The sequence below is a fragment of the Myodes glareolus genome, chromosome 4 (genome assembly GCF_982192425.1).
Source record: "Myodes glareolus chromosome 4, mMyoGla1.1, whole genome shotgun sequence".
Taxonomy (NCBI): domain Eukaryota; kingdom Metazoa; phylum Chordata; class Mammalia; order Rodentia; family Cricetidae; genus Myodes; species Myodes glareolus.
This window is the reverse complement of record NC_142029.1, coordinates 54,793,531-54,808,151: the sequence shown is the minus strand read 5'-3', so window position 1 is coordinate 54,808,151 and position 14,621 is coordinate 54,793,531. Positions and strand designations below refer to the sequence as shown.

At 38.6% G+C, this 14,621-nt stretch overlaps 1 protein-coding gene across 18 annotated transcripts in view; it reads right to left on the bottom strand.

Annotated features, from left to right (window-relative positions):
• Positions 1–14,621, bottom strand: part of Tfdp2 (transcription factor Dp-2) — a 136,019-nt gene that overhangs the window by 117,645 nt on the left and 3,753 nt on the right. For 16 of the 18 annotated variants that reach the window (XM_085689564.2, XM_085689559.2, XM_085689554.2 and 13 more), the window contains exon 2: positions 12,854–12,913. The exons of the other annotated variants lie outside the window; for them this stretch is intronic. Coding sequence is in view for 1 of the 16 variants with exons in the window: in XM_085689560.2 (XP_085545686.1) it covers positions 12,854–12,881 (28 nt within the window). In the remaining 15 variants the exon portion in view is untranslated. The remainder of the gene's footprint in view (positions 1–12,853; positions 12,914–14,621) is intronic. 18 annotated transcript variants of the gene reach the window in all.

Genomic DNA, 14,621 nt, shown 5'->3' with positions numbered 1-14,621 from the left:
CAAACAAGAAAGGTAAAAATCTTGGAGCAGCACGCAGAGGAACAGAAATGTGTTAATTTAAATTATAAGAGATAGAATTAAGTCTGAGCTATTAGCCAAGCATTTGTAATTAATAAGTCTCTGAGTGGTTATTTGAGAAATAGCTGGCAGAAGAGCTGATCGTAAGGCACAGAAAAACCCACACGGTAGAAGGAGAAAAACCAACTTCCCAAACCTGTCCTCCGATTTACACACTTACACACTTACATACACACACACACACACACACACACACACACTAGCAGGTACATACCCATGCACATCAATATGTAAATATAATAAATAATACACCACCAAGATGGCATAGCAAGAAAAGGTGTTTTCCAGTAGTTCAATCCACAGAATGCACACGGTTCAATGAGAGAACCAGTTTCCACAAGCTATCTTCTGCCCTCCACCACACTTGACTTGACACACACATACACCCATAAAATGAGCACACAAATGCACATGCTCATGCACACACCAAAAAAAAAACCCACAAAACAAAAACAATTAATATAATAACCCTGTTCTTAATGTTGACGGTGAAATCAAGGAACTTCAAATATGCTCGAATAACGTTCTATCACCGAGCTACATTCTCATCTTAACACTACTTTTTTCTTCCTTTTCTTTTAAGATAGGGGATCTGTACATTGCCCTGGCTGTCCTGGAAGTCACAGAGATCCATATGCCTTTGCCTCCCAAGTGCTGAGATTAAACGTGTGAACCATCACACCCAGAACATACACTGTTTACAAAGAAAAAGATTTAACTATTTTTATGTTCACTGCTCCTATTTTATTTTTTTTTAAATCTAGACTTATATAAGTTTTTTCCTACAATGATCCTAATGACAAAACTGGGTTACTATTATAATATTAAAAGAAATAATAATACCACATGTGTGCACTGAAATGATGGGAAAATGTTATTTTAGCTTTATTAACTCACTTATTAAATAAGTTGCTTCTGATTACTGCTACACATCAAACACTGAATAATAAAATGATCATTAAATGCCAAATATTAAAGATGCCAAGGGAAACAATGACACACAGTCTGTGCCTTCATAGTGCTTACATTATAACTATGAAAACATCTATCTAAAAGTAAACATCATAATGAACTACTTAATGACAATTAGGACAACTATTAAAACAGATACAAAAGATGCATGGACACATGGGGGTTTTATAGAAGATTTAAGTACGAAAAAAGCTCCCAAATTAACAAAACACATATATGCACCAAGAAACAAACAAACAAACAAAAAAAGTAAACTGATGGCTGAAAGAAAAGGATAGGATACACTACAGCCAAAGGGTTAACAACATGGGGTGGGGGAAACTAGAGGAAGAACAACATATAGAAAGCTCTAGGAAGTCTGTTCTTACAAAAAAGCCGGGGGGGGGGGGGGGAGGGGGAGGGTGCTAAGAGATGGGTTAGAAGCCTGATCATACAAAATAATGTCCCTTTTCAGATTAGCGGAAGCAGATAAAAGATTTTAGATAAACAGTTACAGTATCTGAACCAGAAATTTAGGTCTCCAAAAGCTGGAAATTTATTTGCATCTGAATTATTTTAAATTTTGCTATGTTTATGTACATAAGATGGGATGCATGTACCATAGTTCATGTGTGGAGGTCAGAAAACAACCTTCTATGAGTCAGTTTTTTCTTCTGTTATATATGTCCCAGAAATCAACTCAGATCATCAGATTAGGCAACCAGTACCTTTCCCTACAAAGCAATCCTACTGGCTCTGCATTCTAATTCCTTTAAACATAGCTATATCAATTATATTGGAGTTTCTGTTATTTTTATTTGGAGACAGAATATTGCTATATGAAATTCTTCAATCTTTCTGCCTCCAACCTCCATGCCTGTGTCTCCCAAAGACTAAGACTACAGTAGGTACATCATACTCAGATTTCTTATTCATTTTTGCCTCCTGATTTCCTTTTAAAAAAAAAAAAGACAACAACAACAAAAGACAGTATCACATAGAACCCAGACTGATTTTATGCAGATAAAGTTTAAGCCAAGTTTTAAACTCCTAATCCCCCTGTCTCCCAGCTGGGATTATAGGTATGTGCCATCACTGATAAAGATGTATATTAGGCAAGATACTATCAACTGATCTACATCCCCAGCTCAAACAAAGCAATTATTAACCAGTCACTTCACACTAAAGGGAAACTGGACGCCCTTATACTTCACCATACAAATTCCCTAAAGTAAATTCCTCTCTTAATTCCTGGCACAGTTGGATTATTAATATATTGCTAAAACATTAGTGATATTTGTATTTCAAATACAAATAATTTTAAGAGTATCAATATTTTTAATTAATGATAAAAGCTTGCACACAACATTAAAAAAAGTTGACTATACGTAGAATAAAATCACATTTCAAAATCTTGTCAAAACTAACAGAGCTGGGCATAGTGGCAGATGCCTTTAGTACTCAGGAAGCAGATCTCAATGAGTTTGAGGCCATATGAGTTCCAGTCTGCCAGTCAGGGCTCTATAGTGAAACCCTGAGGGAGGGAGTTGCCAACCTGGACCGCATATCAACTCAACATACAATGAAGAAATATCAGTATCCATAAAGCCAGAAGAGCATGGAATGAAATATGTCAAACTGTGAAATAAGAACGCTATACCAAGTTGGTCGGTGTTGCCACACACTTGAGAGGAAGAGGCAGGCAGATCTTTGAGTTCAAGGCCAGCCTGGTCTACACAGTGAGTTCCCTGGACAGTCAGGGCGATACAGAGAAACCTGAATTTATGTGGTGCTATATCCTACAAAATTCTCGCTCAAAACAGATGGAGAAATAAAGGTATTTCAAAGCAAAAACAAATTAAGGCAGTTAATGGCAACCAAGCCAGCACTGCATGAAGCTCTTGATGAAATACTTTACAGGGAGGAAAAAGAAACAGTCTCTTTCACGTGAATACATTAGAGTCTAAGCTCCATAAAAAACAACAGATAAAGCCGGATGGTGGTGGCGCACACCTTTAATCCCAACACTGGGAGGCAGAGACTGGCGGATCTCTGTGAGTTCAAGGCCAGCTTGGTCTACAGAGTGAGTTCCAGAACAGGCTCCAAAGCTACAGAGAAACCCTGTCTCCGAAAAGAAAAAGTTAGCTAGATAGTATATCACTTATATTAAAAAGCCATACCATTATCAGACTCTAGAATACAATAGAAAATCTAGAAAAATCAAAACAAATCTAAATTTTTAAAAAATCTAGAATAAACAAAAGCTGTCACGGATTTTTCAAGTTTCAAGGAAGATAAGGGTTTTTTCCCTTTTTCTTTCTTTTTTCTTCTTCTTGTTATTGTTGTTGTTATTTTGAGACAGGATTTGTTGCCCTGGCTTTTCTTTTTCTTTTGTTTTAAAATAGGGAATATCTATGTAGCCCTGGCTGTCCTGGAACTCAGAGAGATCTGCCCTGCTTCTGCCTCTCCAACGTTGGGATTAAAGGTGTATGCCACCACTGCCCAGCTCCTTTTTCTTTCCTCCCTGAAAACCACCTGTAGGAAGGGAGGATAAAAGAGAATCACAGACACGATTGTAAAATAATAATAATAATAATAATAATTCCAGGTATACAAAAGAGCAAAGAAAATTAAAACCTGTATACTTATCTAGTTAACACGACGTAAACGTTCTTCAAAACCCTGCCTGCTTACCTCATTCACAATTCTAACCACTAGATGAGTAACATAAACAAATTTACTAAAATTTATTTTTTTAATCATATATATTCTGAAAAAATTAATTATAGGGGGACTGGAGAGATGACTCAGAGGTTAAGAGCATTGCCTGTTCTTCCAAAGGTCCTGAGTTCAATTCCCAGCAACCACATGGTGGCTCACAACCATCTCATAATGGGGTTTGGTGCCCTCTTCTGGCCTGCAGGCATACACACAGACAGAATATTATATACATAATAAATAAATATTTTTAAAAATTTTAAAAAAATAAATTATAGGTACCTGAAAACATTCTGTTCATAAAAATTTAAATACAGATAAGGAAAATCCCACGAGCTGAATACTTCAAATCTCATTTGTAAACCTGTGTTAATATAGTAAATCATCCTGCAGAGAGCTCTATGCATTTTTACCTATATATAACATGTAAAGAAATGAAGCATCTTTTTTCTTTAAAAAAAAAAAAGACGAAGAAGAAGCTTTACACCTGGACGAGATGATGAACAACTGTAATATTGGAGAGTGAGGCAAGAGAACCTCACAGTCAGATCAGATGTAGTGGCACATACCGACAACCCTGGTACTCAGCGTGTAGAGGCAAGACGGTCAGAAGTTCAGTTATCTTTGGTTATTTCATGGTCAGCGTGGACTACATGAAATTCTGCCTCAAAATAAAACAAAACTGACTCTTATGAACCATTACAATGACTAGCACTGCAAAATATCCCAAAGGTTCGTCAGTGATACTATTTTTTTCCATGATATTTATTGACCGCTACAATTTTCTCTCCCCTACCCACTTCAATCCTTCCCCAAGGTCCCCATGCTCCCAATTTACTCAGGAGATCTTGTCTTTTTATACTTTCTACTTCCCACGTAGATTAGATCTATGTAAGTCTCTCTTAAGGGTCCGTACTGTTGTCTAAGTTCTCTGGGATTGTGGCTTGTAGGCTGACTTTCTTTGCTTTATGTTTAAAAACCACCTATGAGTGAGTACATGTGATAATTGTCTTTCTGTTACCTGGGTTTTCTAGTTCCATCCATTTTCCTGCAAAATTCAAGCTATCGTTATTTTTTTTTCTGCTGTGTAGTACTCCATTGTGTAAATGTACCACATTTTCCTTATCCATTCTTTGATCAAGGGGCATTTAGATTGCTTCCAGGTTCTGGCTATGACAAACAATGCTACCATGAACATAGTTGAGCACATATTTTTGTGGCACGATTGGGCACGCTTTGGATATATACCCAAAAGGAAGGTTGTTTCCTAATTTTCTGAGAAATCGCCACACTAACATCCAAAGGGGTTGTACTAGCTTGCATTCCCACCAGCAATGCAGAAGTGTTCCCTTTTCCCCACAACCTCTTCAGCATAAGTTGTCAACAGTGTTTTTGATCTTGGCCGTTCTTAGAGGTGTTAGATGGAATCTCAGAGTTGTTTTGATTTGCATTTCTCTGATGACTAAGGATGTTGAACATTTCCTTAAGTGTCTTTCAGCCATTTTAGATTCCTCTGTTTATTGTTCTCTGTTTAGGTCTGTACTCCATTTTTTTTTTATTGGATTGTGTGATCTTTTGGTGTCCAATTTCTTGAGTTCTTTGTATATTTTGGAGATCAGACCTCTGTCTGATGTGGGGTTAGTAAAGATCTTTTCCCATTCTGTAGGCTGTCATTTTGTCTTATTGACCATGTCCTTTGCTTTACAGAAGCTTTTCAGTTTCAGGAGGTTCCATTTATTGATTGTTTCTCTCAGTGTCTGTGCTGCTGGGGTTCTATTTAGGAAGTGGTTCCCTGTGCCAAGGCATTCAAGTGTACTTCCCACTTTCTCTTCTGTATGGTTCAGTGTGGCTGGCTTTATGTTGAGGTCTTTGATCCATTTAGACTTGAGTTTTGTCCATGGTGATGGATATGGGTCTATTTTCATTTCTCTACATGTTGATATCCAATTATGCCAGCACCACTTGTTAAATATGCTTTCTTTTTTTCCACTTGATATTTTTTGCTTCTTTATCAAATATCAGGTGTTTGAAGATGTGTGGATTGATATCCAGGTCTTCTATTCGGTTCCATTGGTCCTCCTGTCTGTTCTTATGCCAGTACCAGGCTGTTTTCAGTACTGTAGCTCTGTAGTCAAGTTTGAAGTCAGGGATTGTGATGTCTCCAGAAGTTTTTTTATTGCCCAGGATTGTTTTGGCTATCCTGGGTTTTTTGCTTTTCCAAATGAAGTTCAATACAGTTCTTTCGAGTCAACAGTGGTACTTACATTTGGCACTAACCAACAACTGTCTAATGGAATTTACAGTGCACTCAACAGGAGGATATATATATATATATATATATATATATCCAATAAAAACATGAAAATGGTGGGGGGGAAGGATGTTGAACTGTGTTGGTATGTAAAATGAATAAAAATTTAAAATAAAAAAATAAAGAACCAAAGTGAACACATATACACACACAGAAAAAAGGAAAAAATACATGAAAAATGATCACTGTCACTAATCACTAAAGAAATACAAACTAAATTCACAATGAGATGCTAGCTCACACCCAACAGAAACAAAGCTTGGCATGCCTCCAAGCATGTGCACAGACAGGAAATGTCAAGTATTTGCAAGGAGCTGTGTGCATTGCTGGTGGGAATATATACAGCTATGGTGAAAAACAGTATGGTGGTTGCTCAAAAATTAAAAACTACTAAAGCCAGCAGTGTTGATCTGTAGTACAGTGTTTACCTAATATGAATGAAGCCCCAGAGACAACACCCAACACTCCAAAAACAAAATACCCACCAATTTAATCATGTGATGCAGTAATAATAACACATCTGGTAATACCCAAAAGAACTAAAAGTGAAGTCACAAACAAGTCTTTGTTCCAGGGACAGGGTTTCACAGTGTAGTCCTCAGTAGCCTGGAACTCACTCTATAGACTAGACTGACCCTGATCCTTTGATGATCCACCTGCCTCTGACCTCCAAGTACTGCAATTACATGTGTTACCATGTCCTGATTTAAAATTATATTTGCATGTTCATGTCCACAGTAGCATTAGTCGCAACAGTTAACATGTAGGAAAAAAAAGCTAAGAATCTATTGAAGGATGAATTTATAATCAAGTGGAACATATAAATGTCATAGTGCATTAAAAAGGAGAGCTTCAAAAAGAAATGAAATTCTTATATATGCTGTAACACTGATAAAGCCTAAAGACATTATCACTGGTGAGATAAACCAGACACTAAGAGATAAGCACTTTATGACATACATGAGGTAACTAGAGCTGACTTTATAAAATAAGATGGTGGCTGGAGGCGTTAGGGGAAATAAAATGGGGAACTATTATTTAGCAGATATAGAATTTCAATGTTGCAAGATAAAAGAAGTTCCAGAGATAGCTGTTCAATGGCATAAATGTACTTGAAAGCACTAAACTATGTTTTCTGTTCTTGTTTATTTTGTGTTTTGGGGGGGTTTGGGGACAAGGTTTCTACACAGTCTTGACTGTCCTGGAACTCACTCTGTAGATCAGCCTACCTCTGCCTCCAGAGTGCTAGAATCAAAAGCCATGTATCACCATAGCCAGGCTAAGCCATGCTCTTAAGAATAGTTGAGATATGCTGGGTAGTGTGATACATGTCTTTGACCTGTTAAGTGATGGCCTAGCATGGGAAAAGCCCTGGGTTTGGTCCCTGGTGTGGGGCAGTTGACTGAACCTTGGATGAAAAGGTAGAGAAACAAATTATCTACAGAGGAATGACGGTTACACTGCACAAGATCTCTCAACAACACCAGAAACAAAATGATACCCTCAAGGTACTCAGGAAGGATAATATCAAAACAGGGTATTTTTTTTTTCTTTTTCTTTTGGTTTTTCGAGACATGGTTTCTCTGTAGCTTTGGTGCCTGTCCTGGAACTAGGTCTGGTAGGCCAGACTGGCTTCAAACTCACAGAGATCTGCCTGCCTCCGCTCCCGAGTGCTGGGATTAAAGGCATGCATCACCACCTGGCTCAAATTAGTTTTCAAAATGCAGGTAGGGAGGCGGAGAGATGGCTCAATGATTTAAGAGTATCTGCTGCTCTTGCAAGAGGACCTGGGTTTGATTTGTAGCACCCAAGTTTGACTGCTAGCACCCACATCAGGTAGCTTACAACTGCCTCTATCTCCAGTTCCAGATCCGATGCCCTCATCTGCCCTCCTCAGGCATCTGCACACACGGGTCACACAAACACACAGATATATACATATCCATAAGTAAAGATAAAACTTTTTTAATGCAGGGGATATAAAGATATTTTCAAATAGTTGACTTGCAAAGCCAAGTGTGGTGGTGCACAACTGTAATCTCAACATGAGGAAATAGACAGGAAAATCAAACGTTCAAGGCTATTATTCTCAGCCATAAATTAAGCTTAAGGCTAGCCTGAATAGCATGAGACTGGGTCTTTAAAAAAAAAAAAAAGTTGACTTTCAATAGACATTCAGTACAAATCTTCTAACAACTCCAAGAGTCAGACAATAGAAGCAGGAGAATCAGGAACTCAAGACCAAACTCAACTATTTATCAAGCTCAAGGCCAGCCTAGACTACAAGAGACCTTCCACAATAGGTGCTTCTGAAAAATACAAACTACTCAAACTTCAAAGCAAAAATCAAGATCAAGGAACCACTAAAATAAAAAAGGTATGAGTATAATATAAGTATATGTAAGCATTCATCAGTTTTGTGGGTGGTGTACTAATTTCAGAAGATAATGCAAGAGGAAAAAGGAAGAAACCAGAAGGAAATATAGCCTGGGCAACTATAACAAGAAGGGAGACTTTGAACAGCACTTAAAATTTCTAAGTCATACATGATTCAGGAAGTACTAAAGGCTTTAATTTATAAACTTTCTTTTTAACATATGGAGAAGTCAGAGGAAATTTCAAGGAGTCAGTTCTCTCCCTCCATCACATGGGTCATAAAGATAAAACGCAGGTCATCAGGCTTGGTGGTAAGCACTTTTACCTGCTGAGCCATCTCATGGACACAAGAAGTACTGTTTCAAATTACATAGCTCACTAAAAAGTTAAGCCACTACATATATATATATATATATATATATATATATATATATATATATATATATACACATACATACATACATACATACATACATATAACATATAATCATAAAAAAGCAGATGGGAGCTGGAGAGACCACTCAGTGGTTAAGTGGTTAACCTCTGCTCTTTCAGAGGACCCAAGTTCAAACAATCATCTGTAACTCCAGTTCCAGAGGACCCAACACTCGTTTCTGATATTCTTGGAAGTCAGGTATGAATATGATATACATACATACATTCAGGCAAAAGACTCACACACATAAAGTAAATAAAATCTTTTTAAAAGTATATCATAAACTGGGCAGTGGTGGTGCATACCTTTAATCCCAATACTTGGGAGGCAGAGGTAGGCAGATCTCTGTGTGTTTGAGACCAGCCTGATTTACAAAGAGAGTTTCAGGACAGTCAGTGTAGGAGGTGCAGCTTAGAGCAAGAATTGGTGAAGCCAGAATTGTTAAGCACAAAGGCCTATTTTCTTCAAGGGAAGGAAATGATGGCTGTTCACCCAGAAGGCTGGAGTGGCCTGCTGATCCTTTGTTATTCTATTAGGAGCCAGTCCACACCTGAATCCCCCAAATCCTGAGCATTGTTTAAACCCTAATCCTGAGTTTTGTCTCAGTGAATAAAACCCATCTTTGTGAAAGGGTCCTGTGTACTTTACATCCTCCATCAATAGAACCCACTCTTATGCTGATGACAAATCCTTCTTCCCTGGGCTCTTACACTCAATAGAACTCATTCTTATTGTAAAGACCATCAGAGCTTTGCTACTTTGCAAGGAAGTTTTGATGTAGTCATCCCTGAAGCTTAGCTGTGGTAATAGTCATTTGGAGACTATTTTCCAAAATTTTACTGAGTTTAAATGTGTAAGAAAAATGAGAGGTCAGGCTACAAAGTGAGTTCCAGGACAGACTCCCAAAGCTACAGAGAAACCCTGCCTTGAAAAAAATAAAATAATTAATAATATAAAATATATACATATATAATAGTGGAATATACATATAATAGTGGAAAAGTGAATGAAATTCAAAGTCTACAGTATATTTAATAATATTATGCTTCCTAGGCACAGTAGCAAATGCCTATAATTGCAGCACTTGGGAGGTGGAAAAGGAATTCAAGGTCCTTCAGCAGAGGACCTGTGCCCAATGCCCAACACCCACATGGCAATTCCCAACCATCTGTAACATCAGTTTCAGGGAACCTGAAACCTTCCTGTGGCCTGTGAACCCCAGGCACACACATGATGTACATGCACAGATGCAAATAAAACACCCATACCCAAAATAAACAGAAAATGTAAAAAGAAATTTTTCACACTGCAAAAGACATTGTCAAGAGAATGAAAAGACAGCCAGCAATGGAGCCCACCTTTAATTGCGAGGCAGAGGCAGGAAGATCTCTGTGTTAGAGAACAGCCTCGGGCTACATAGGGAAACCCTGTCTTTTTTTTTTTTTTTAAAAAAAAAGGCAATGGGGATGGAGGTTGGGCCATAGACTAAAAGATATACAAAAGTTAGGATAAAGGATTATTATTTAAAAATAAAAAAGAGTCAGGCATGATGGTATACATCTTTAATCCCAGCACTCGGAAGGTAGGGTGGAGGGAGGTCTCTGAGAGCTCAAAGCCAGAATGGTCTACCTTGCAAGTTCCATGTCAGTCAAGGACATAATAAATTCTGTCTTGAAAAGTACAAAAACAAGGGCCAGAGAGATAGGTCAGAGATTAGCACTGGCTGCTCTTCTGGAGGCCCTGAGTTCAATCCCCAGCAACCACTTCGTGGCTCACAACCATCTATACTGAGATCTGGTGCCCTTTTCCAGGGTACAGACTGAACATTGTCTATATAAGAAGTAACTAAATCTTTTTAAAAATCCAAAGCTATAAATAATATTCTACTGATGCTAACATTATATTATCATTTGCACTAAGTTTTCTGTCTGTTCTGGAACTCACTGTAGACCAGGTTTGGCTCAAACTCAGAGATCCTCCTGCCTCTGCTTCCTAGTGCTGAGACCAAAGGTGTGCGCCACCACACCTGACTTCGATTTCCTATCCTTTTAAAGATTACTTGGAGAGCTACCCATCTCAAATAAAATCACAATTTGTAAAAATGATGGCTAATACTGTCTAACTGACAGGATATAGAATCCTAGAGACAAGGCTCTGGATGTGCCTATGAAGAACTGTCTAGACAGATAAGGCTAACAGGGTTACCCACCATAAGTACTAGCAGCACCCCTGGGTTGGGGTCCCAGAATGCATTAAAAAAAGGCTATGAACTGCTAGCTGTTATCCCTCTCTACTTCATGACTGCAGCTACAATGTGACCAGCTGCTTCAAGCTCTTGCTGCCATGACTTCTCCATCACAATGGACTGTACTTCAAATATAAGCTAAAGTAAACCCTTCCGGAGGTGGAAAATGCCTCAGCGGTTAAGATGGCTTGCTGCTCTTTCAGAAGAAAATAAGCACCTAGCACCCACATGAGGTGGCTCACAACTGCCTATAACTCCAGTTCCAGGACGTCTGACACTCTCTTCTGGTCTCTACACATGGCAGAAACACATGCACACACATAAGAATAAAATTAATTTTTTTAAGATTTACTTATTATGTATACAATATCCTGCCTGCATGTATGTCTTCACACCAGAAGAGGGCACCAGGTCTCATTACAGATGGTTGTGAGTCACCATGTGGTTGCTGGGAATTGAACTCAGGACCTCTGGAAGAGCAGCTAGTTAAGAGTTTTTAACCTCTGAGCCATCTCTCCAGCCCCCTAAAATTAATCTTTTTAAAAATAAAAAATAAACTTTCCGTCTTAAGTTGCTTTTGTCAGCTACTGCATCACACCAGTAAGAAAAGTAACTAAGACAGTGTGAATTACAAAATACAAACTGGTGCTGGGCATGATGACTCACTCACTCCTCACTCAGGAGGAAGAGGCGGCGGGCAGATCTCTGTGAGTTCGAGGCCAGCCTGTTCTATATAGGAAGGTCCAGGCCAGCTTGGGCTACACAGTGAGACCCTATCTGAAAAAAGGAAGAAAAAGAAAAATGAAGAAAAGGAGAAAGAAGGCTTCTAATTTGAGACATAAACACTTCACTAAAAACAGATTGATTATTCAAAACAGATACAAATTAATTTTAAATTTATCCAAGTGGTTACTCATAAAACAGAACAAGAAGAAAAAGCATTACTATGTATATTTGCTGCTGTCGGAATCCTAGTAACTAGATGTTAAGCCAAAAAATTCTCCTTTTGAGAATATTTTGAGAAGGATTCTATCCTTCCTGTAATAAAAGTCAAAAAATGAAGGCTGGCTGGAAAGTGGTGGTGCAGGCCTTTAGTTCTACCACTTGGGAGGCAGTGGCAGGCAGATCTCTGAGTTCAAGGCCAGCCTGGTCTATAGAGCTAGTTCCAGAACAGCCAGGGCTACAGAGAAACTCTGTGTCAAAAAATGAAGGAAGGAAGAAAGGAAGGAAGGAAGGAAGGAAAGAAGGGCTGGGAGATGGCTCAATCGGTAAAGTGCTTACCATGCAAACATGGGGCCTGTGTTCAGATCCTCAGCACCCATACAGAAATGTCAGGTGCAGTGGCATGTGCCTATAGTACCAGCATCAGGATGGCAGTGATAGGAAGATCCCTGGGGCTTGGTGAATTAAGTAAGTCCAATCTAATCAGTGAACTCCAGGTTCAACGAGAGACTGTCTCAAGAAATAAAGTAAAATGACTGAGGAAAGCACTTGACATTCACCTCTGACCTCCACATTCATGTGTGCACACACATGCACCTGCACCTGCATGGGCACATACACATGAACACAGGTCAAAAAACTTAGAAAATGTTCTATATAAATGAGAATAATAATTCCTTGTTTTCACTCAAGAACAATCCGAGTTAAAACAAGCTTCAAACTCTTCCTCTGTACAGTGAATTTATGTCTATATGTGTGTATTTACAGAAGTATAGACACAGAAACACATACACACCTGGGCAGTCTACTAAGGCTCTGTTCATCAGTCTGTCAGAGTACGTACTTCAATACAAACCTAAAGTGAAGAGAGAAAAAATAATCTTTTGTGTAATATTTTCTACTTTTATAGTAGAGATATATATTACCTACCTCTCAATTTTTAAATACACTATTTTCACGGTTACATATTTAATTAACCAGGTATACCCACACCCCTATTCCCAACAGCAACATTAGCCATAGCATCTTTAGTGAGTACTGAGACTAATATCAGATGACTACTATAATTGTTATTGTATGTTTATATTCCCTCTGAAATATATTTAGGCTTTTTCTTTTTTTCGATAGCTTTCAAATTTATAAAATTTATCTTATTTGTTTGGGAAGCGGGTACACAAGCCACAACCCTGTGTGGAAGTTAGAGGACAATTTTATGGGGTCCGTTCCCCTTTTCCCTTCAGCTGGGATCTGATCTGGGACTGAAGGTCTAAGCTGGCCCAGGAAAGACTTTCCCTGAACCATCTCGCCAGCATTCTTTTTCAGTAGTTTTTAGGTTTCAAAAATATCCTTTCAGAATATTCCTCTTTACTTCTGGCTTACACTGATTTAATTTCTAGTAAGTCAAACCTGAAATGCAGCAAGAAAAAAATAAGCCTTAAATATTTTGTTACAAAGAAACCTGTTTGGGATTGAGAGACAGCTCAGCAGTTAGGAGCATTTATTACTCCTGCAGAGGACCCAAGCTCAAATCCTGACACTCATGCAGAACAGCTCATAACCACCTAGAACTCCAGCTCCAGGAACCTGACACCTCTGGCTGTCTTGGACAGCTGTACTCAAGTGGACACACCCACACACAGACACACTCACATAGGCACAATTTTTAAAAAAATAATACAAGTAGCCGGGCGGTGGTGGTGTACACCTTTAATCCCAGAACTCAGGAGGCAGAGGCAGGCAGATCACTGTGAGTTCGAGGCCAGCCTGGTTTGGAAAGTGAATTTCCAAGATAGACAGGGCTGTTACATAGAGAAACCCTATTTTGGGGGGAGGGACAGTAATAATACAATTAAGTCTGGTAGGGTGGCTCACAACTCCAGCTGTGAGGATCTGATGCCCTCTTCTGATCACTGCAGGTGCCTATACACAAGCATGCACATAACTACACACTAAGTCACCAAATTTAAAAAGAAAAACTGGCAGAACCAGGCATGGTGGAATGTGCCTGTGATTTCAGCCAAAAAAAAACAGTGAGCTTGAAAAGAAGAGCAAGACCCTATCTCAAAACCGCCATCAAGACTTAGGTAAAAGCACAAAGAAAACAATTTGTGGTTCTCTATTGAGAAGTGCTGGCTTGGGTGGTTACAGCTGTCTTGTAAAAGCCCCTCTCCCTTTCTTAATGTAGACTGTAAATACTACAAGATCAGTGCTAACATTAATCCCATTTTACAGGTGAAGAAACTGAGGCTTATTGTATAGTCAGGATTTAAAACAAGGAATGCCAGCTCCAGGACTTTTCTCCTTAATTAATATAAGAAATCAAAATTTTAATTTTTGCCCCAGCCACAATGACTTAGGCCTGTAATGCTAGCACTCATAAGACTAAGGCAAGCGGACTAATTCAAGTTTAGATCAGCTGGAGCTACATAGTAAGTTCTAGGTCAGCCTATGCTACAGTGTGAGGTTCTGTTGAAAGTAAGAGTTCGATTTATATGATTATAAATTAGCAGCATGTGACTATCAATGAAACAAACCTACTGGTTTAAAGTCAGTGTAAAGCCAGG